General features: G+C 20.4%; 2 protein-coding genes across 5 annotated transcripts; one reads left to right on the top strand and one right to left on the bottom strand.

Moving 5' to 3' along the window:
- Positions 1-376: 376 nt before the first annotated feature.
- On the bottom strand, positions 377-4,937 carry LOC122720767 (acetyl-CoA acetyltransferase, mitochondrial). 4 transcript variants are annotated; one of them, XM_043947727.1, is made up of 9 exons: positions 4,706-4,937; positions 4,267-4,352; positions 4,078-4,192; positions 3,767-3,960; positions 3,355-3,645; positions 3,002-3,187; positions 1,178-1,335; positions 945-1,061; positions 377-675 (listed from the first exon to the last, which is right to left on the bottom strand). In XM_043947727.1, exons 3-9 carry the CDS (start codon positions 4,139-4,141, stop codon positions 405-407), a joined length of 1,281 nt encoding a protein of 426 aa, XP_043803662.1. In that variant the 5' UTR covers positions 4,142-4,192; positions 4,267-4,352; positions 4,706-4,937; the 3' UTR covers positions 377-404. The 4 variants fall into 4 exon arrangements, with proteins under 4 accessions (XP_043803662.1, XP_043803659.1, XP_043803660.1 ...); XM_043947724.1 differs by having other exon boundaries at positions 4,267-4,413; XM_043947725.1 differs by having other exon boundaries at positions 4,267-4,431.
- A 180-nt stretch (positions 4,938-5,117) lies between these two features.
- On the top strand, positions 5,118-13,900 carry LOC122720794 (death-associated inhibitor of apoptosis 2). Its single transcript, XM_043947771.1, has 10 exons — positions 5,118-5,709; positions 5,885-6,002; positions 6,084-6,281; positions 6,411-6,589; positions 6,665-6,784; positions 6,877-7,019; positions 7,117-7,244; positions 7,483-7,664; positions 12,253-13,125; positions 13,221-13,900. Exons 1-10 carry the CDS (start codon positions 5,239-5,241, stop codon positions 13,584-13,586), a joined length of 2,778 nt encoding a protein of 925 aa, XP_043803706.1. The 5' UTR covers positions 5,118-5,238; the 3' UTR covers positions 13,587-13,900.
- Positions 13,901-13,941: the final 41 nt, after the last annotated feature.

The raw sequence follows: 13,941 nt of genomic DNA on the forward strand, positions 1-13,941 counted from the left end.
GCCGATCTTCAATATACTAGTGTGTGTGGTCACTTGCTTACCCATTGGAAAGAGAATATGTAGACCCTAATGGCGGAAAGAAAGGGAAGTAAGAGGAAAGAGATAGCAAGGGAGAGTGAAAATGAAATGACTTAAAATAAATGAAGATTTACCAATGACAATTATTAATTTTAATTACATTAAGTATTTCAATATACTTAATAATAATTATATATTGTAAATATTATTATTTTTTTTTTTTTAATAAAATATCCAAATATTAACGATCACTAATTTTTTGTTTACATATTCGATTATCATAAAAAATTATAAATATCAATTACATTTAAATAAGATAAGTATTTTGTAATTATATATATAAATATATATATTTATTCTATATTTTAATTATGTATTATTAATATTTAATTTTGATTAAATTCTTGTAATTTTCTTTCTAATAATTCTGAATCTAAATAATGCTTACAAAGAAATTGGCCTTCTAAAAAAAGAACTGGAATTTCATTTTTGTATAATTTCAGATATTGTTCATTTCCAGATGCAGTAATATCAATTTCTTGTAACTGATAACGACCAAAAAAATGTAATTGCAATTCCTTTTTTAAAATATCACAAAGTGAACAAGGATGTTTTGTGTATAATGTTAATATTGGTGGAAAAGATATTGTATGATACCTGTAGAATAAATAAAAATTTTTATTCTAAAAAATAATTTTTTTTTTACATTATCTATTTATTATAACAATATATTATAAAAAATATAATTATATTAATACAAAAATTGTATATATAAATATCTTCATACACAATAAAAAAAAAATATTGTATACAATTATTATTATATAAAATGTTATATAAAATAATTAATAAAATATAAAAGAATTAATATATAAGTATGTAACTATCATTCATTGTATTATATAAAATTTGTAGCATAAACTCACAATTTTTCAATTAAGATTGATGAAGCGCCACCGCCTCCATTGCAAATAGATGCAATACCCTTTTCTCCAGTTTTTAAAGCATGTACTAAATGTACTACAATACGAGCTCCAGACATACTAAAATTTTAAGTTTTTAAATTTTATTTTAATTTTATATACTTAAATTTTAAAAGTACTTATAACTTTTTTAAATTTGTTTAAATATATGAAAAAATCTAATAAAAAATACTTGCCCAATAGGATGACCAAGAGATACAGCACCACCATGAATATTCACTTTATTAGGATCAAGATCTAATAATTTTTGATTTGCAATTACTACTACACTAAAAGCTTCATTAATCTCCCAAAGAGCTATATCATTTTTATTAACTCCAGTATTTTCTAGTAACTGAAAATATTTAATATATTTTTAAACAAATAAAATACATATAATTATACACAATATAATATATATCATCAAAGTATTATTTAATATTCTATTGTAGCAGAGTTTTATTTAAAACTATTTTATCAAAATTTTTATTTAAAAACGATTTGCAATTTTTCAATCATTTATAGTCATGTAATAAAAAAAATTTTAATAAAAAAAAATAATTTATTTTTATAGAAAAATCAAAACTATTTTAAACTTTTTAAAGGAATATATATATATTTTTCAATTTATTATAAAATAATATATTATATTATAATATAATATATAATATATAATTATTATATATATAATATAATAATATATTAAAATATTATAATATTTTAGTTTATATTTATTAAATTATATATATCATAGAAAAGCAATATAAATAGAAATGTCTCATATAAGTAATCATTACTACTACAAATTCAAAAATATAAAAATATAAATCAAATTAGCATATGCTGAAAAAAATATATTCTTTTACAAAATGATTTTTTACAAAACAATTATATATTAATTATATATTTGAATAAATTAAATTTTTTTTACACACTTTTTATCATAAAAACTGATACATATCACTATGATATCATATTTATCTATTTTAATTTTTTTCAATTGTCTTCTTTATATATGTTGTTCATGTCATATTGTTCATGAATCTTTCTTATTCAACTTTGCTGATATCATTATCAATGTAATTTCACTTATCATAATTTTGGTGGCTGAAAGCTTATTTTATATTTTATTTTCGCATTCTGCGGATTCCGATTTCCGTTGTCATCGATACATATAATTCAATATAGAAACAACAATTTTTATTAATATCTTAAAAATCATGAATTTATGAATCATGAATCCAGACAACAACTATTGTAATTCTTGAAACATAAGTTTTTGATCAAAATAACATCTCTAATTCGTTTGTTCCAATAATTAAAATGGAGCTGTGAAATATTACTGTAGTATTGGTGTGTATAGTAAGATTACATTATCAGATTGTGTTATATTCAGATTAGATAAATATCTAGATGTGGTAAAGCCATCTATTTTACATATTAGATTTATATATTTTAAGCCATATTTTTTTAACGAAATATTTATAGAAGCAATAATCATATTAGATTTTTTTACTCATATGCTTTCCAATGATATGTTATATCAATAACTGTGAGTCCGAATACTGTAATGTGTTCATTACATATATTATACGATATTTTTATTAAAATTAGATTTACAGTTATGAAAATAATAATTCTTAATGACTTTAATTATTTATGAACAATGTGATCATAGAATATTGCTTCAAAGTAATTTGTTATCTATTACTAATAAAAATATTATATAATATATTTTATGTACGAATGTATGAATGAATTTATGTATGAATGTATAATAATATATATAATAAAATTCTTCTTAAGGTTTTTTATAACATACTAGAAAAAAAATATATACTTTTATTTAAAAAAGATGATTTTGATTTTTATTAAGAAAGACTATTTTTGGAATTTTTATTATTATTATCCTACAATATTGATCATTTTTTAAAAATATTCTTTTATTAATAGCCAAAAATAGTTGAAAAATCGCACAATGTATTAAACGAAATATTCTACATATATTATAAAAAATTTACCTTAGAAATACTAATAGATGGTGCGATAGAAAAATCAATGGGTTCAATTGCAGCATCTTGAAATGCAATAATTCGTGCTAAAGGTTTTAAATTCATTTTTTCAGCAACAGTTGTAGTCGTCAAAATTAATGCAGCAGCTCCATCATTTAAAGTTGATGCATTTCCAGCAGTTATCGTACCATTTTCCTTTTATAATAAATAATTAAAGATTATCATTTAAAATTTAAATTAATTTATATTAATTAAATTAAAAAAATTTTATATTAATTAATTAAAAAATTTTAATTAAATTAATATAAAATAATATATAATATTTAAATAATAATTAATCTTAATTAATTTAAAATTAATACCTGAAAAACTGTATTCAATTTTGCAAACTTAACAAAATCAACTCTTTTATATTCTTCATCCTCATCAAATATTTTATTAGGATTGCCTTTCTTTTGAGGCACAGGAACAGAAACAAGTTCATTTTGAAATATTTTGTTTACATATGCTGCAGCACTGCGTTTATAACTGTTAATAGCATATTCATCTTGTTCATCACGAGTAATATTTAATTTTTTTGCAACATTTTCTGCACAATTTCCCATATGAAATTTATTATAAACATCAGTTAAACCATCAAATACAATACCATCCTATTAAATTAAAAAATGATAAATGAATAAATTAATATTAAAATCAAATATAAAAATACATAAGAATATTTTCTATAATTCTATAAAATATACATATATATATATAAAAACATTGTTATACCTCTAATTTTATATTTCCATATTTAATTTCCTTTCGAGGAAGATAAAATGGTACATTAGACATTGATTCCATACCACCAGCAAGAACAATTTCTTGATGGCCACATTGTAATGATTGAGAAGCAAGCATAATACTTTTCATGCCACTGGCACAAACTTTATTAACTGTTGTGCATATTGTTGATTTAGAAAGTCCTAATTTAAAAATATATTTATATTATTATTTGTGTCATTTTATTATTATTTGTATCATTTTATATATATATATATATATATATAATATAATAATATAACAATATTGTAAAAAAAAACCTGCAAATAATGTAGCTTGTCTTGCTGGTGCTTGACCCAAAAAAGCTTGACAAACATTTCCCATATATATTTCTGTAATTTTATCTTTGGGAATTCCAGCTCGTTCTACTGCTGCCTATTGAAATTATATATTATTTATCTACAACAATTCTATTATTTCTTTAATTAATATAAAGTAGAAATGGATACTTGTATAGTTATGGCTCCAAGTTTTGGTGCAGATAAACCAGATAACTCTCCAAGAAATGATCCTATAGGTGTTCTAGTTGCACTAACTATAACGACATCATTTAATTTTACTTTAGAATTATACAATCGTTGGTTGATCAAAGAAATCTAAACATGAAAAAAAAACTGCTAAACAATAAAAAATCTTTTTATAAATAAATTTTTGCAAATTATAACATATAGATTATATATATTAGTTATATTTATTAAATGTAGGTAATAAAAGAAAGAAAAAAATTATAAAATTATCATCATGATAAATATATATATATATAATATATATCATCATGATATATATATAATATATATAATTCATTTAGAAATTAATTATCAAAAACTAATTTTATTATAAATATTATTGTAAATTATTATAAATATTCAATTTTACAAAAAAACTTACTTTATTTATATTTTTTAATATCAGCATTTTAAAAAAGTATAACAATTTATTATGACTTATAACTTGTATCTAAGATACAATTAATTGCTTAGACTCTCAACTTATATTTCAACTTATATATATATATATAATATTTTACATGTTATATAAATTAAATTTTTTTATAAAATGATAATCATTTTAATTTAATTTAAATTTAATATTAGAAAAATATATTAAATAAAAATCTGAATTAAACAGAGATCTAATAAAAAAATCCTAACTTTTGCGCAAGCGTAGAAATAGAAGTTTTTAATTATATAGAAGATAAAATATAGTGTATTTCTATACTTTGTCAGTTAATCTATACTTTGTGAGGTGACATGTACTTAAATGATTATTATATTAAACCAGTATGTTTCTATATTTCTAAAATAATTGAGTTCCTAATATAAAATATAATGATCATTTATTCTACATCAAATATATTAAAGTTTAATTAATTTTTTGATTTATTAATAAAATTGATATATAAATATAAATGAATTTCGAAAATGAATGTTGAAGCAAATAGACTACAAACTTTTACTGATTGGCCAGCAAATGCTGCAGTTGATGCTGCTCGAATAGCAAAAGCTGGATTTTATTATAGTGGACATGGTTTAGAAGTACAATGCTTTTTATGTGGAGTAAAAATTTCTGATTGGAATTATGGTGATCAAGCTATAGTTCGTCATCGATTAGCTGAACCTAATTGTTCTTTTGTTCAAAATCCTTCTAGTACTTGTAATATTCCTTTAATACCAATTAACAATAATGAATTGGCATCACCATCAACAGAAATATCACAAAATAATATAATTGAATATCAGTCTACAAATTCTTATCAATACAAAGAATCTCAAAAAAAATATAGAATCATGTCACATAGGTTACAATCTTTTACTAATTGGCCACTTTCTTCTATTGTATTACCTGAAAATCTTGCCAAAGCTGGATTTTATTATCTTCAACATGATGATGAAGTAATAATGAATTTAAAAAAATAAATAATAATATTTATTATATTATATGTAATATATATTATATGTGTGTGTTTGCGTATAAATGTGTATTTGCATATATAAAATTGAGAATATTTTAAATATTATATATTATAACATTATTTTTTTATTTCTATATAATTTATATTATTTATAGGTACAATGTATATATTGTGGAGGTATTTTAAAAAAATGGGAGCTTGGTGATGATCCAAATAAAAAACATAGAAAATATTTTCCTAATTGTAATTTTTATATTCATCAAGATAAAGATGGTATTTATATATAAAAAAATTATTTTTCCAAAAAGATTATTCTTTTTTTTAATTATTTCTTACTTTAATTTTTTTTAATAGATAATTTATATTTAAATAATGTAAAATTAATATCTGGTACAACATCAAATCTTTTGGACTTAGGAATACAAACACATACAACTCCTAAAAAACAAGATTGTGCAACATATGAAGGAAGATTACATACTTTTAATGGTTGGCCAGAAAATATTAAACAAACTCCTGAAATATTAGCTAGTGCAGGATTTTATTATGATGGTATAATATAAAATATAATATAATACAAATAATATAAAATGAAGATTTAATAATTTTATATAGATTAAACTAATAATTAAATTAATAGTATTAAAATATTAAACTAATAGTATTAAAATATTATAATAGGATATGGTGATCATGTTAGATGTTTTCATTGTGATGGTGGCTTACGAAATTGGGAAACAACAGATGATGTATGGATTGAACATGCAAAATGGTTTCCTAAATGTGAATTTGTAAATCTTGTAAGGGGACAAGAATTTATCAAACAATGCATTAATAATAGACCACCATTAGATCAATCAGTAAGTAAATATTATACAATTTACACTTATATTATATTTTCTAAAAATTTTAAATTAGATTTTATATTTATATAGATTTTTGGTATAACAGAAGACGAAAATATAGATAAAATTGAAATGTCATGTACTTCTTCATCTTCATTAGAAATTACAGAAGCAACATTAAAAAAATTATTAGAAAGTCCATTAGTAACAGTAATGTATTATATATTTTGTATTTTTTTAATAGATAATTTTGATAACTTTCAAAATATATTTATTATTATTATACGTATTTTCATTTTTAGATAGCTTTAGAAATTGGATTACATATGGATAAAGTAAAAAGAGCTTTGAAAAAGCGAATAGAGGAAGTAGGAATACCATACACACATCCTGATCAACTTGTAGAAGATGTTCTTTGTGCGCAAATTATGGAAGAATCAACAAAGTTAGTAGTAAATCATTTAGTAAATAAAGTTGAATCTCTTGTTTTTAAAATTAACTAACTAAAATTAACTATTGTTTTTAAAATCATATGGGAATAGGAAACAAACAAACAATATAGAAAAATGTAATAATATGAAAAAAAATGAATATAAAGAACATTCAATTGAAAATAAGGTATTTAATCATACAGCTAACAGAAAGACAAATGTTAACTTCAAGGAAATTAGTAAGTAATGATAATAATTTTATGTTAAAATATATTATTTAGTAGAAAGATTATAATTATAAAATCACTAATTTATATATAAAATAAAATTTAATAAATTTAATATAATTAAATATAATAATAATAAATTTAAATAAATTTTAAAATAAATTATTATATTTTAATTAAAATACATTTAGATATTAATTAAAGATATAATTAATAATTAATAAAAAGAATATATTATCCATTGTTTCAGCATCTTTAGAAGAAGAAAATAGAAAATTAAAAGAAGCTCGCTTATGTAAAATTTGTATGGATCGAGAAATAGCTATTGTATTTTTACCTTGTGGACATTTAGCAACTTGTGTTTATTGTGCGCCATCTCTTACATATTGTCTAATGTGTAGACAAGAAATTAAAGCTATTGTTCGTACATTTCTATCATAAATTATATAGCAAATAATAAATATATTGTTAAATTTATATAAATTTAATAATTTAAAACGTAAAAATTATATCTATTTTATCAATTATATTGTAGACAAAAAAAACAGAAAAGAAAAGAAAAAAAATGATTTAATTCTATTAGATTAAAACTATATATCAAGTATATTATTGAATAATTGAAACATAATAATTTTTATTAAATAGAATATTATGTTGCTATTTTTAATAATTACAGTGATTATTGTGCGATTTTTTTTGATAGATTTTTTAGTTTAATTTATATACTATCAATATATTATCAGTTATTTGTGGAGATAAATTTTCCAAGAATTGATATTTATCACTTGAGTTAAAAATGACATTCACAATGAATAGAATGAAATAAAAGAAAAAGATAATGTGAATGTTACTTCCATGAAAGAGTTTTCAGGAAATGATGATATAAATTTATTAAACAAAATAAAATTCTATCAATTAAATATACATTACTCATAAGTATATCATATTAACTAATTAAAAATTAAAATTAAAAAAATATTAATATAAATATTTAGATAAATAAAATTTTATAACTTTATATTCATATATATTTATATTTATATAATAGTTATTAAATTCAATTTTACGAATTATTTTATGCTAAATATAATTTTTTAAATTATATGTAAATTATATATAAATTATATATAGCAATATATAATATACAATATGCAATATGTACAATAATCATACAATACAATATCTTAAACTAATATCTAGCATATTGATAAGATAAAATAAGATAAGATATAATTATTTAGTCAACAATTGTAATAATTTTTATATAAATTAATTAACTGTAAATTAATTATAGATCAATAGTTATTGAATTAATTGGTGAATTAAATGTGCATTTTTTAAAGGTAAGCACAAATTAAATATATATATTATATTATAATAATTTTAATGTATAATATTATAATTTTAAAATTATTTGATTTTTATTAAATATAAAAAGTATTGAGAGAAAACATAAATATGTGCATTTATAAATAATATATTAACATTTTTTTCATAATTAATTATATTTTTTATGTATGATGTCTTTTATCTTTCATTGATTCATTATTAAAACATTAAATGATATAGCAAACAATAGAAAAAATTATTTCAAGAATTAATTATATTTATTAAGATATATTTTATGTAAATAAAATTAAATTATACATAAACATATCGAATGTAAAATGTTATGATTCATTTCTTACAAAAAAATTAAAATGGTAAATTTTCGAAACTATAATAAATTTACGTATTAATTCATATAATAATTTTATACATAATATACATATATATTTTTATCTCATATTAAAAAAATATATATTTCATATAAATTATGTAGATTTAAATGTATATAACATAATTTAAATTAAATAACAAATAACAATAGAATAATATAAAAATATTTTACTATATTAATATTCTTGGAAAAAAAATTTTGAAAAATTTACGCATAAATTGATATATGAGTAAAAATATCTATATAAATCATGGTCTTTATTATTATTATGCTTTGATTATATTATTGCATCAAAAAAAAAAATAAAAAAGAGATAAATACAACGGCTATTGTTATATATTATTATTGCAATTATTAAAATATTTGACAAAAGATGTATTTCTCGTTTTTTCTAATTTTTCCTTACAAAAAAGTATTTAAATCAATAACTATAAAAATATGAATTGCAACATTTAAACATTTGAGAAAATCATCACTTATAAAAGAAAAAATATATATTATCAGTATTCTATTTTTTAATTTCATTTCTAAAATATATGTAATATTATAACATATAATAATATTATAATATTAATTAATATGATAATATAAAAATAATTAATATAATATTGATAAACAAAATAATTCATATTTTCATATATACTAATTTTTTATAATAAAATTAAAAATCAACTTCATTTTTAGATTTTTCATTTATAAAATTAATGTAACATATTTAATAATAATAATAGAATAATAATAAAATTATTATAATAATAACGAAATATTGCAGAAAAAATATAATGTTACTCTTATTAATAATATTGACAACAATAATAAAACTTAAAAATCTAAAATTGATTAATATTTCTAATTAATTTTTTTAATAAATATGAAATGATTTTATTTTATTATAATTGCAATTATATATACCATGATTTTAATCATATAAATTGTGCATATTCTTTTTTAACTTATTATCTTAACTTATTGTTAAAAATTATTTTAATAATTAGATTTAATTATTAATGAAAGAACAGGATGATTCATTTTTCACGTGATTTAAGTAATATCTAAATAAGATAATCAAATATCAAATAAAATAAGATTGTATTATATTTCTAATAATGATACAAAATTATTTTCTAATAATGTTAAATCATTTAAAATTTGTAATGTAATTCAAAATTAAATAATTTCGATTTGTTTCAAAATTGAGATTCAAATATTCATCATAATCATTAGTTTATAGATAGTTCCTTTTGATCACTAGATGGCGCATGCAGTGAGGCTTACTTGTGTCGTATTCCCGAATAACCTCCCTCGCTTGCATACGCTTCAGTAACAACGTCGGAGGTCGACGTTAAAGATTGGTATAAAAGTTGTGTGTGTATGTGTGAAAACAAAGTGCGTGTTTTACTTTTACAGTTATTTTGATAGGTATGTTATATTTATAATATATTTCTATTTTTGTTAATCATTGGAATGTAATATTTCTTTAAAAAAATTTAAAAATTAAATTAAATATTGTTAATTTAAAAATAAAATATTTAGAATAGCAGACTGAATTTCACGAATCATAATTATTAATCATTTATATAAGTTAATTAAATTTATATGAAATTATACTTTTTGTGATTTATTTTTTCAAATATGAAATACTATTTAAATAATTTATATAAAAAGTAATACTCTGTATAATAAATGTAATTCGTAAAGCATTTACATTCCTGCTTCAAAGAAATGATGAGTTATGTTTGTTGAATCTATCTTTCTTACATACCAACTTCCGTTGTATTCTCCCTTTTCTACTCTTGATTACGCTGTTGCCAAATGTCACAAAATGAAACAGATGTGAAAGTTCAGACTAAAGATTCCATTCTATGATTAAATAAATGAAAATACTATATTTTATTCTTTTTTAATAAAATATTTTTTTATCTTAAGTATCTTCAATTTTAATTTATTATTATTAATCTTAATTAATAATTTTAACTTTAGTTTTATAGATTTTTATGATAAAAATGTAAAAAAAATTTCTCATAATTGAAAATTGATAACAATTAATTCTATCATCTTTTATTATATAAATATATTTTATACATTTTGAAAATTTAAAAATTTATCTAATATATTATTAAAATAAACTTAAATTTTATATAAATAATATTTTTAAGACAAGTACATTCCGAAAAAAAAGAATAAAATCATTATAAATTTTTACCATATAATTTAATAAATTGATTAGTAATCTATATAAAATAAGTTTTTCTAAATCAAAACATTTAATATTTATCTATTCTATCGAAATATATATTCGAAATATATATATATATATCGAAATATTCTATTTATTTTATCTAATTTCTAATTAAAATCTTAACAATTTATATATGAAAATTCCTAACTTAAATTTTAATAAAATATATATACTTTATTATATATTATATTATATATTATATAAACTTTATTATATATTTATTATACTATATAATAATATATATATATATATATTTTTTATATAAATTAGATTTTTATAATCTTATTATGAATTCATTCAATTTTAAGATAAAATTATTAAAAAATAAAAAATATAAGTTGTTACGCCCTTGTCGATACACTTCATTCTCATGATCATATAGTGTAATGCAATAAGAGAAATTAAAATAGCATAAAAGCGGCAACATTGCACAGGGTGGAGAACAGTATGAGTCTTTATAAACTGAAGGAAGAAAGGAGAAGGAAGGCAGGCGACATGCGCCCACACGCATGTGCGCGCGCACACACACATAGATACACAGATACATAGAGGAAGAGGGAGAATTCTCGGAAGTTCGAAGTTATATGGCATATATAGGCTGCATCATTTTAACGTTATGTACTGAGAAAAGTTCACGATACATTATCATTTACAAATTATAACAGCATTGCAACCATCTAACAAGTTTAGAATTTTTCCCTTTCTCCTTTATTTTTTTCAATGTAAATAATATGACATATAAACAATGTTCTATAAATATATAACAATTGTGTATTCAACATGACATTTTTCATACGTACACATTCCATATGTTTCATATAAACAGCTATATATAATTGAAAATAAATTTAATTTTATTAATAAAAAGAAAGAGAAATTTTATTTATAAAATAAATAAAAAACAATATAAAATAAAATTATGATTATGAAAGATATTAATAATGGAAAAAGAAATTATTAATAAAATTCCAATAAAATTTACATAATTATAAACATGATATTAATAATATAACAATTGTTCAATATATCATTTAATAATTATTTCATTTTTCTTTAATAGATTTGGATATAATAGATTTGGCAATAAAAATAAGATGACTGGTATTATTAAGCACAGAGATTTTGGAAATGATTCAAACCTCAAAACTTCAACAAATGCACATTTAACATCACCACTTCTTATAACACCTCATATATTGAATGATGAAGTAGATAATATTGATTATCGCTTTGAAGCAGCAAGACTTCAAAGTTTTGAAAATTGGCCTGTATCATATATAGAACCTGAAAAACTTGCAGCTGCTGGATTTTATTATACAGGTGAAAGTGATAAAGTTAGATGCTTTGAATGTCAAGTTGAAATATGTCAATGGGTAGAAGGTGACATTCCAATGGTTGATCATCAAAGATGGTCAGCAAGATGTAGATTTATTCGTAAAATAAATTGTGGTAATGTACCAATAGGAGTAGATCCTAACACAATCATCCCACCACGACCAAGAAGTAGAGATGTATGTGGCCCTTACGGTTTAGAATATCGACTTACATCTGGTCCTGATAATCATAATTTTTCAACTGAATTACAATTACCAAGCACTGCTAAACTTAGTCGTTTAGGCTTGACAAGGCCTAAGGGACCTCTACATCCTGAATATGCTAGTTATGATGCTAGATTAAACACATTTTCAACATGGCCAAAATCTATGCCACAAACAAAAGAACAATTAGCAGATGCAGGTTTTTATTATACGGGAAAAGGTGATCAAACTATATGTTATCATTGTGGATGTGGTTTAAAAGATTGGGAACCAGAAGATAATCCTTGGGAACAACATGCAAAGTGGTTTTCTAAGTGCTATTATTTATTAACAGTTAAAGGACAAGATTATGTGAATAAAATAACAGGCCAGCATGTATCTCCACCTTCAAAAGAAGTAAAAATATAAATATTATATTTTATATTACATGCATAATTAATAATTCAATTATTATTTATTTAATTACTTATGTAATATTATACTTATTTCAGGAAACAATACAAATGAATTTACCTAGTTATATTACAAAAATACAACCTGCAAATATAGAAACAGAAAGGAAAGAAGGCACAGATAGCAATCCAGGATCAAGTTCTCAAGATAGTGGTGTAGAAAATATTGCAAGCAATACAGAATCTATAAAAGAAAGTGCAGAAAATTTATCAAATACAAAAATACAAAATAGTAAACCTACAGATGATGCAAGAATGTGTAAAATTTGTTATAATGGAGAATTAGGAGTAGTATTTTTACCATGTGGACATATGGTTGCGTGTGTAAAATGTGCTCCTGGCATGATATCCTGTGCAGTATGCAGAGAACCTGTTACAATGACTGTACGAGCCTTTTTCTCATAGTATTCCATATATATCAATAGTATTCTAATAATTATAGACAAAAATTCATTGCATATATAGCTAATATTTATGGTGATTCTTTGCATTTTACATTTAATTATTTTTGACAAATCAATATTTTAATAACTATTTTAAAAAGTTATAATCCGTCCAACGAATCGATTCAGTATTGATAAATAAAATATTTAAATATAAAATGTAAGTGAATATAAGACTTTAATTGATTGCATTCAATTATTGATTGGCAAGTATCAGACAACTATCGATATTTATAAAAAATCTTATATCAAAATAAAAAATTATTGTTTAAGATTTATTTTGTATTTTTATTTATTATATTGTTTACAGTTATAAT

Source organism: Apis laboriosa, unplaced genomic scaffold (assembly GCF_014066325.1).
Source record: "Apis laboriosa isolate Shangri-la unplaced genomic scaffold, ASM1406632v1 scaffold1321_cov151, whole genome shotgun sequence".
In the NCBI taxonomy this organism is placed as follows: domain Eukaryota; kingdom Metazoa; phylum Arthropoda; class Insecta; order Hymenoptera; family Apidae; genus Apis; species Apis laboriosa.

Coding starts and splice junctions, on each gene's coding strand:
- LOC122720767 (XM_043947724.1), bottom strand. CDS start 4,732: ATGCTGATATTAAAAAATATAAATAAA. Junction 4,414..4,705: donor TATTAAAAAATATAAATAAA/GTAAGTTTTTTT, acceptor TTTCATGTTTAG/ATTTCTTTGATCAACCAACG. Junction 676..944: donor TCAATCTTAATTGAAAAATT/GTGAGTTTATGC, acceptor TTTATTCTACAG/GTATCATACAATATCTTTTC.
- LOC122720794 (XM_043947771.1), top strand. CDS start 5,239: ATGAATGTTGAAGCAAATAGACTACAAACTTTTACTGATTGGCCAGCA. Junction 6,785..6,876: donor TAGAAAGTCCATTAGTAACA/GTAATGTATTAT, acceptor TTTCATTTTTAG/ATAGCTTTAGAAATTGGATT. Junction 7,665..12,252: donor AAGCTATTGTTCGTACATTT/CTATCATAAATT, acceptor TTCTTTAATAGA/TTTGGATATAATAGATTTGG.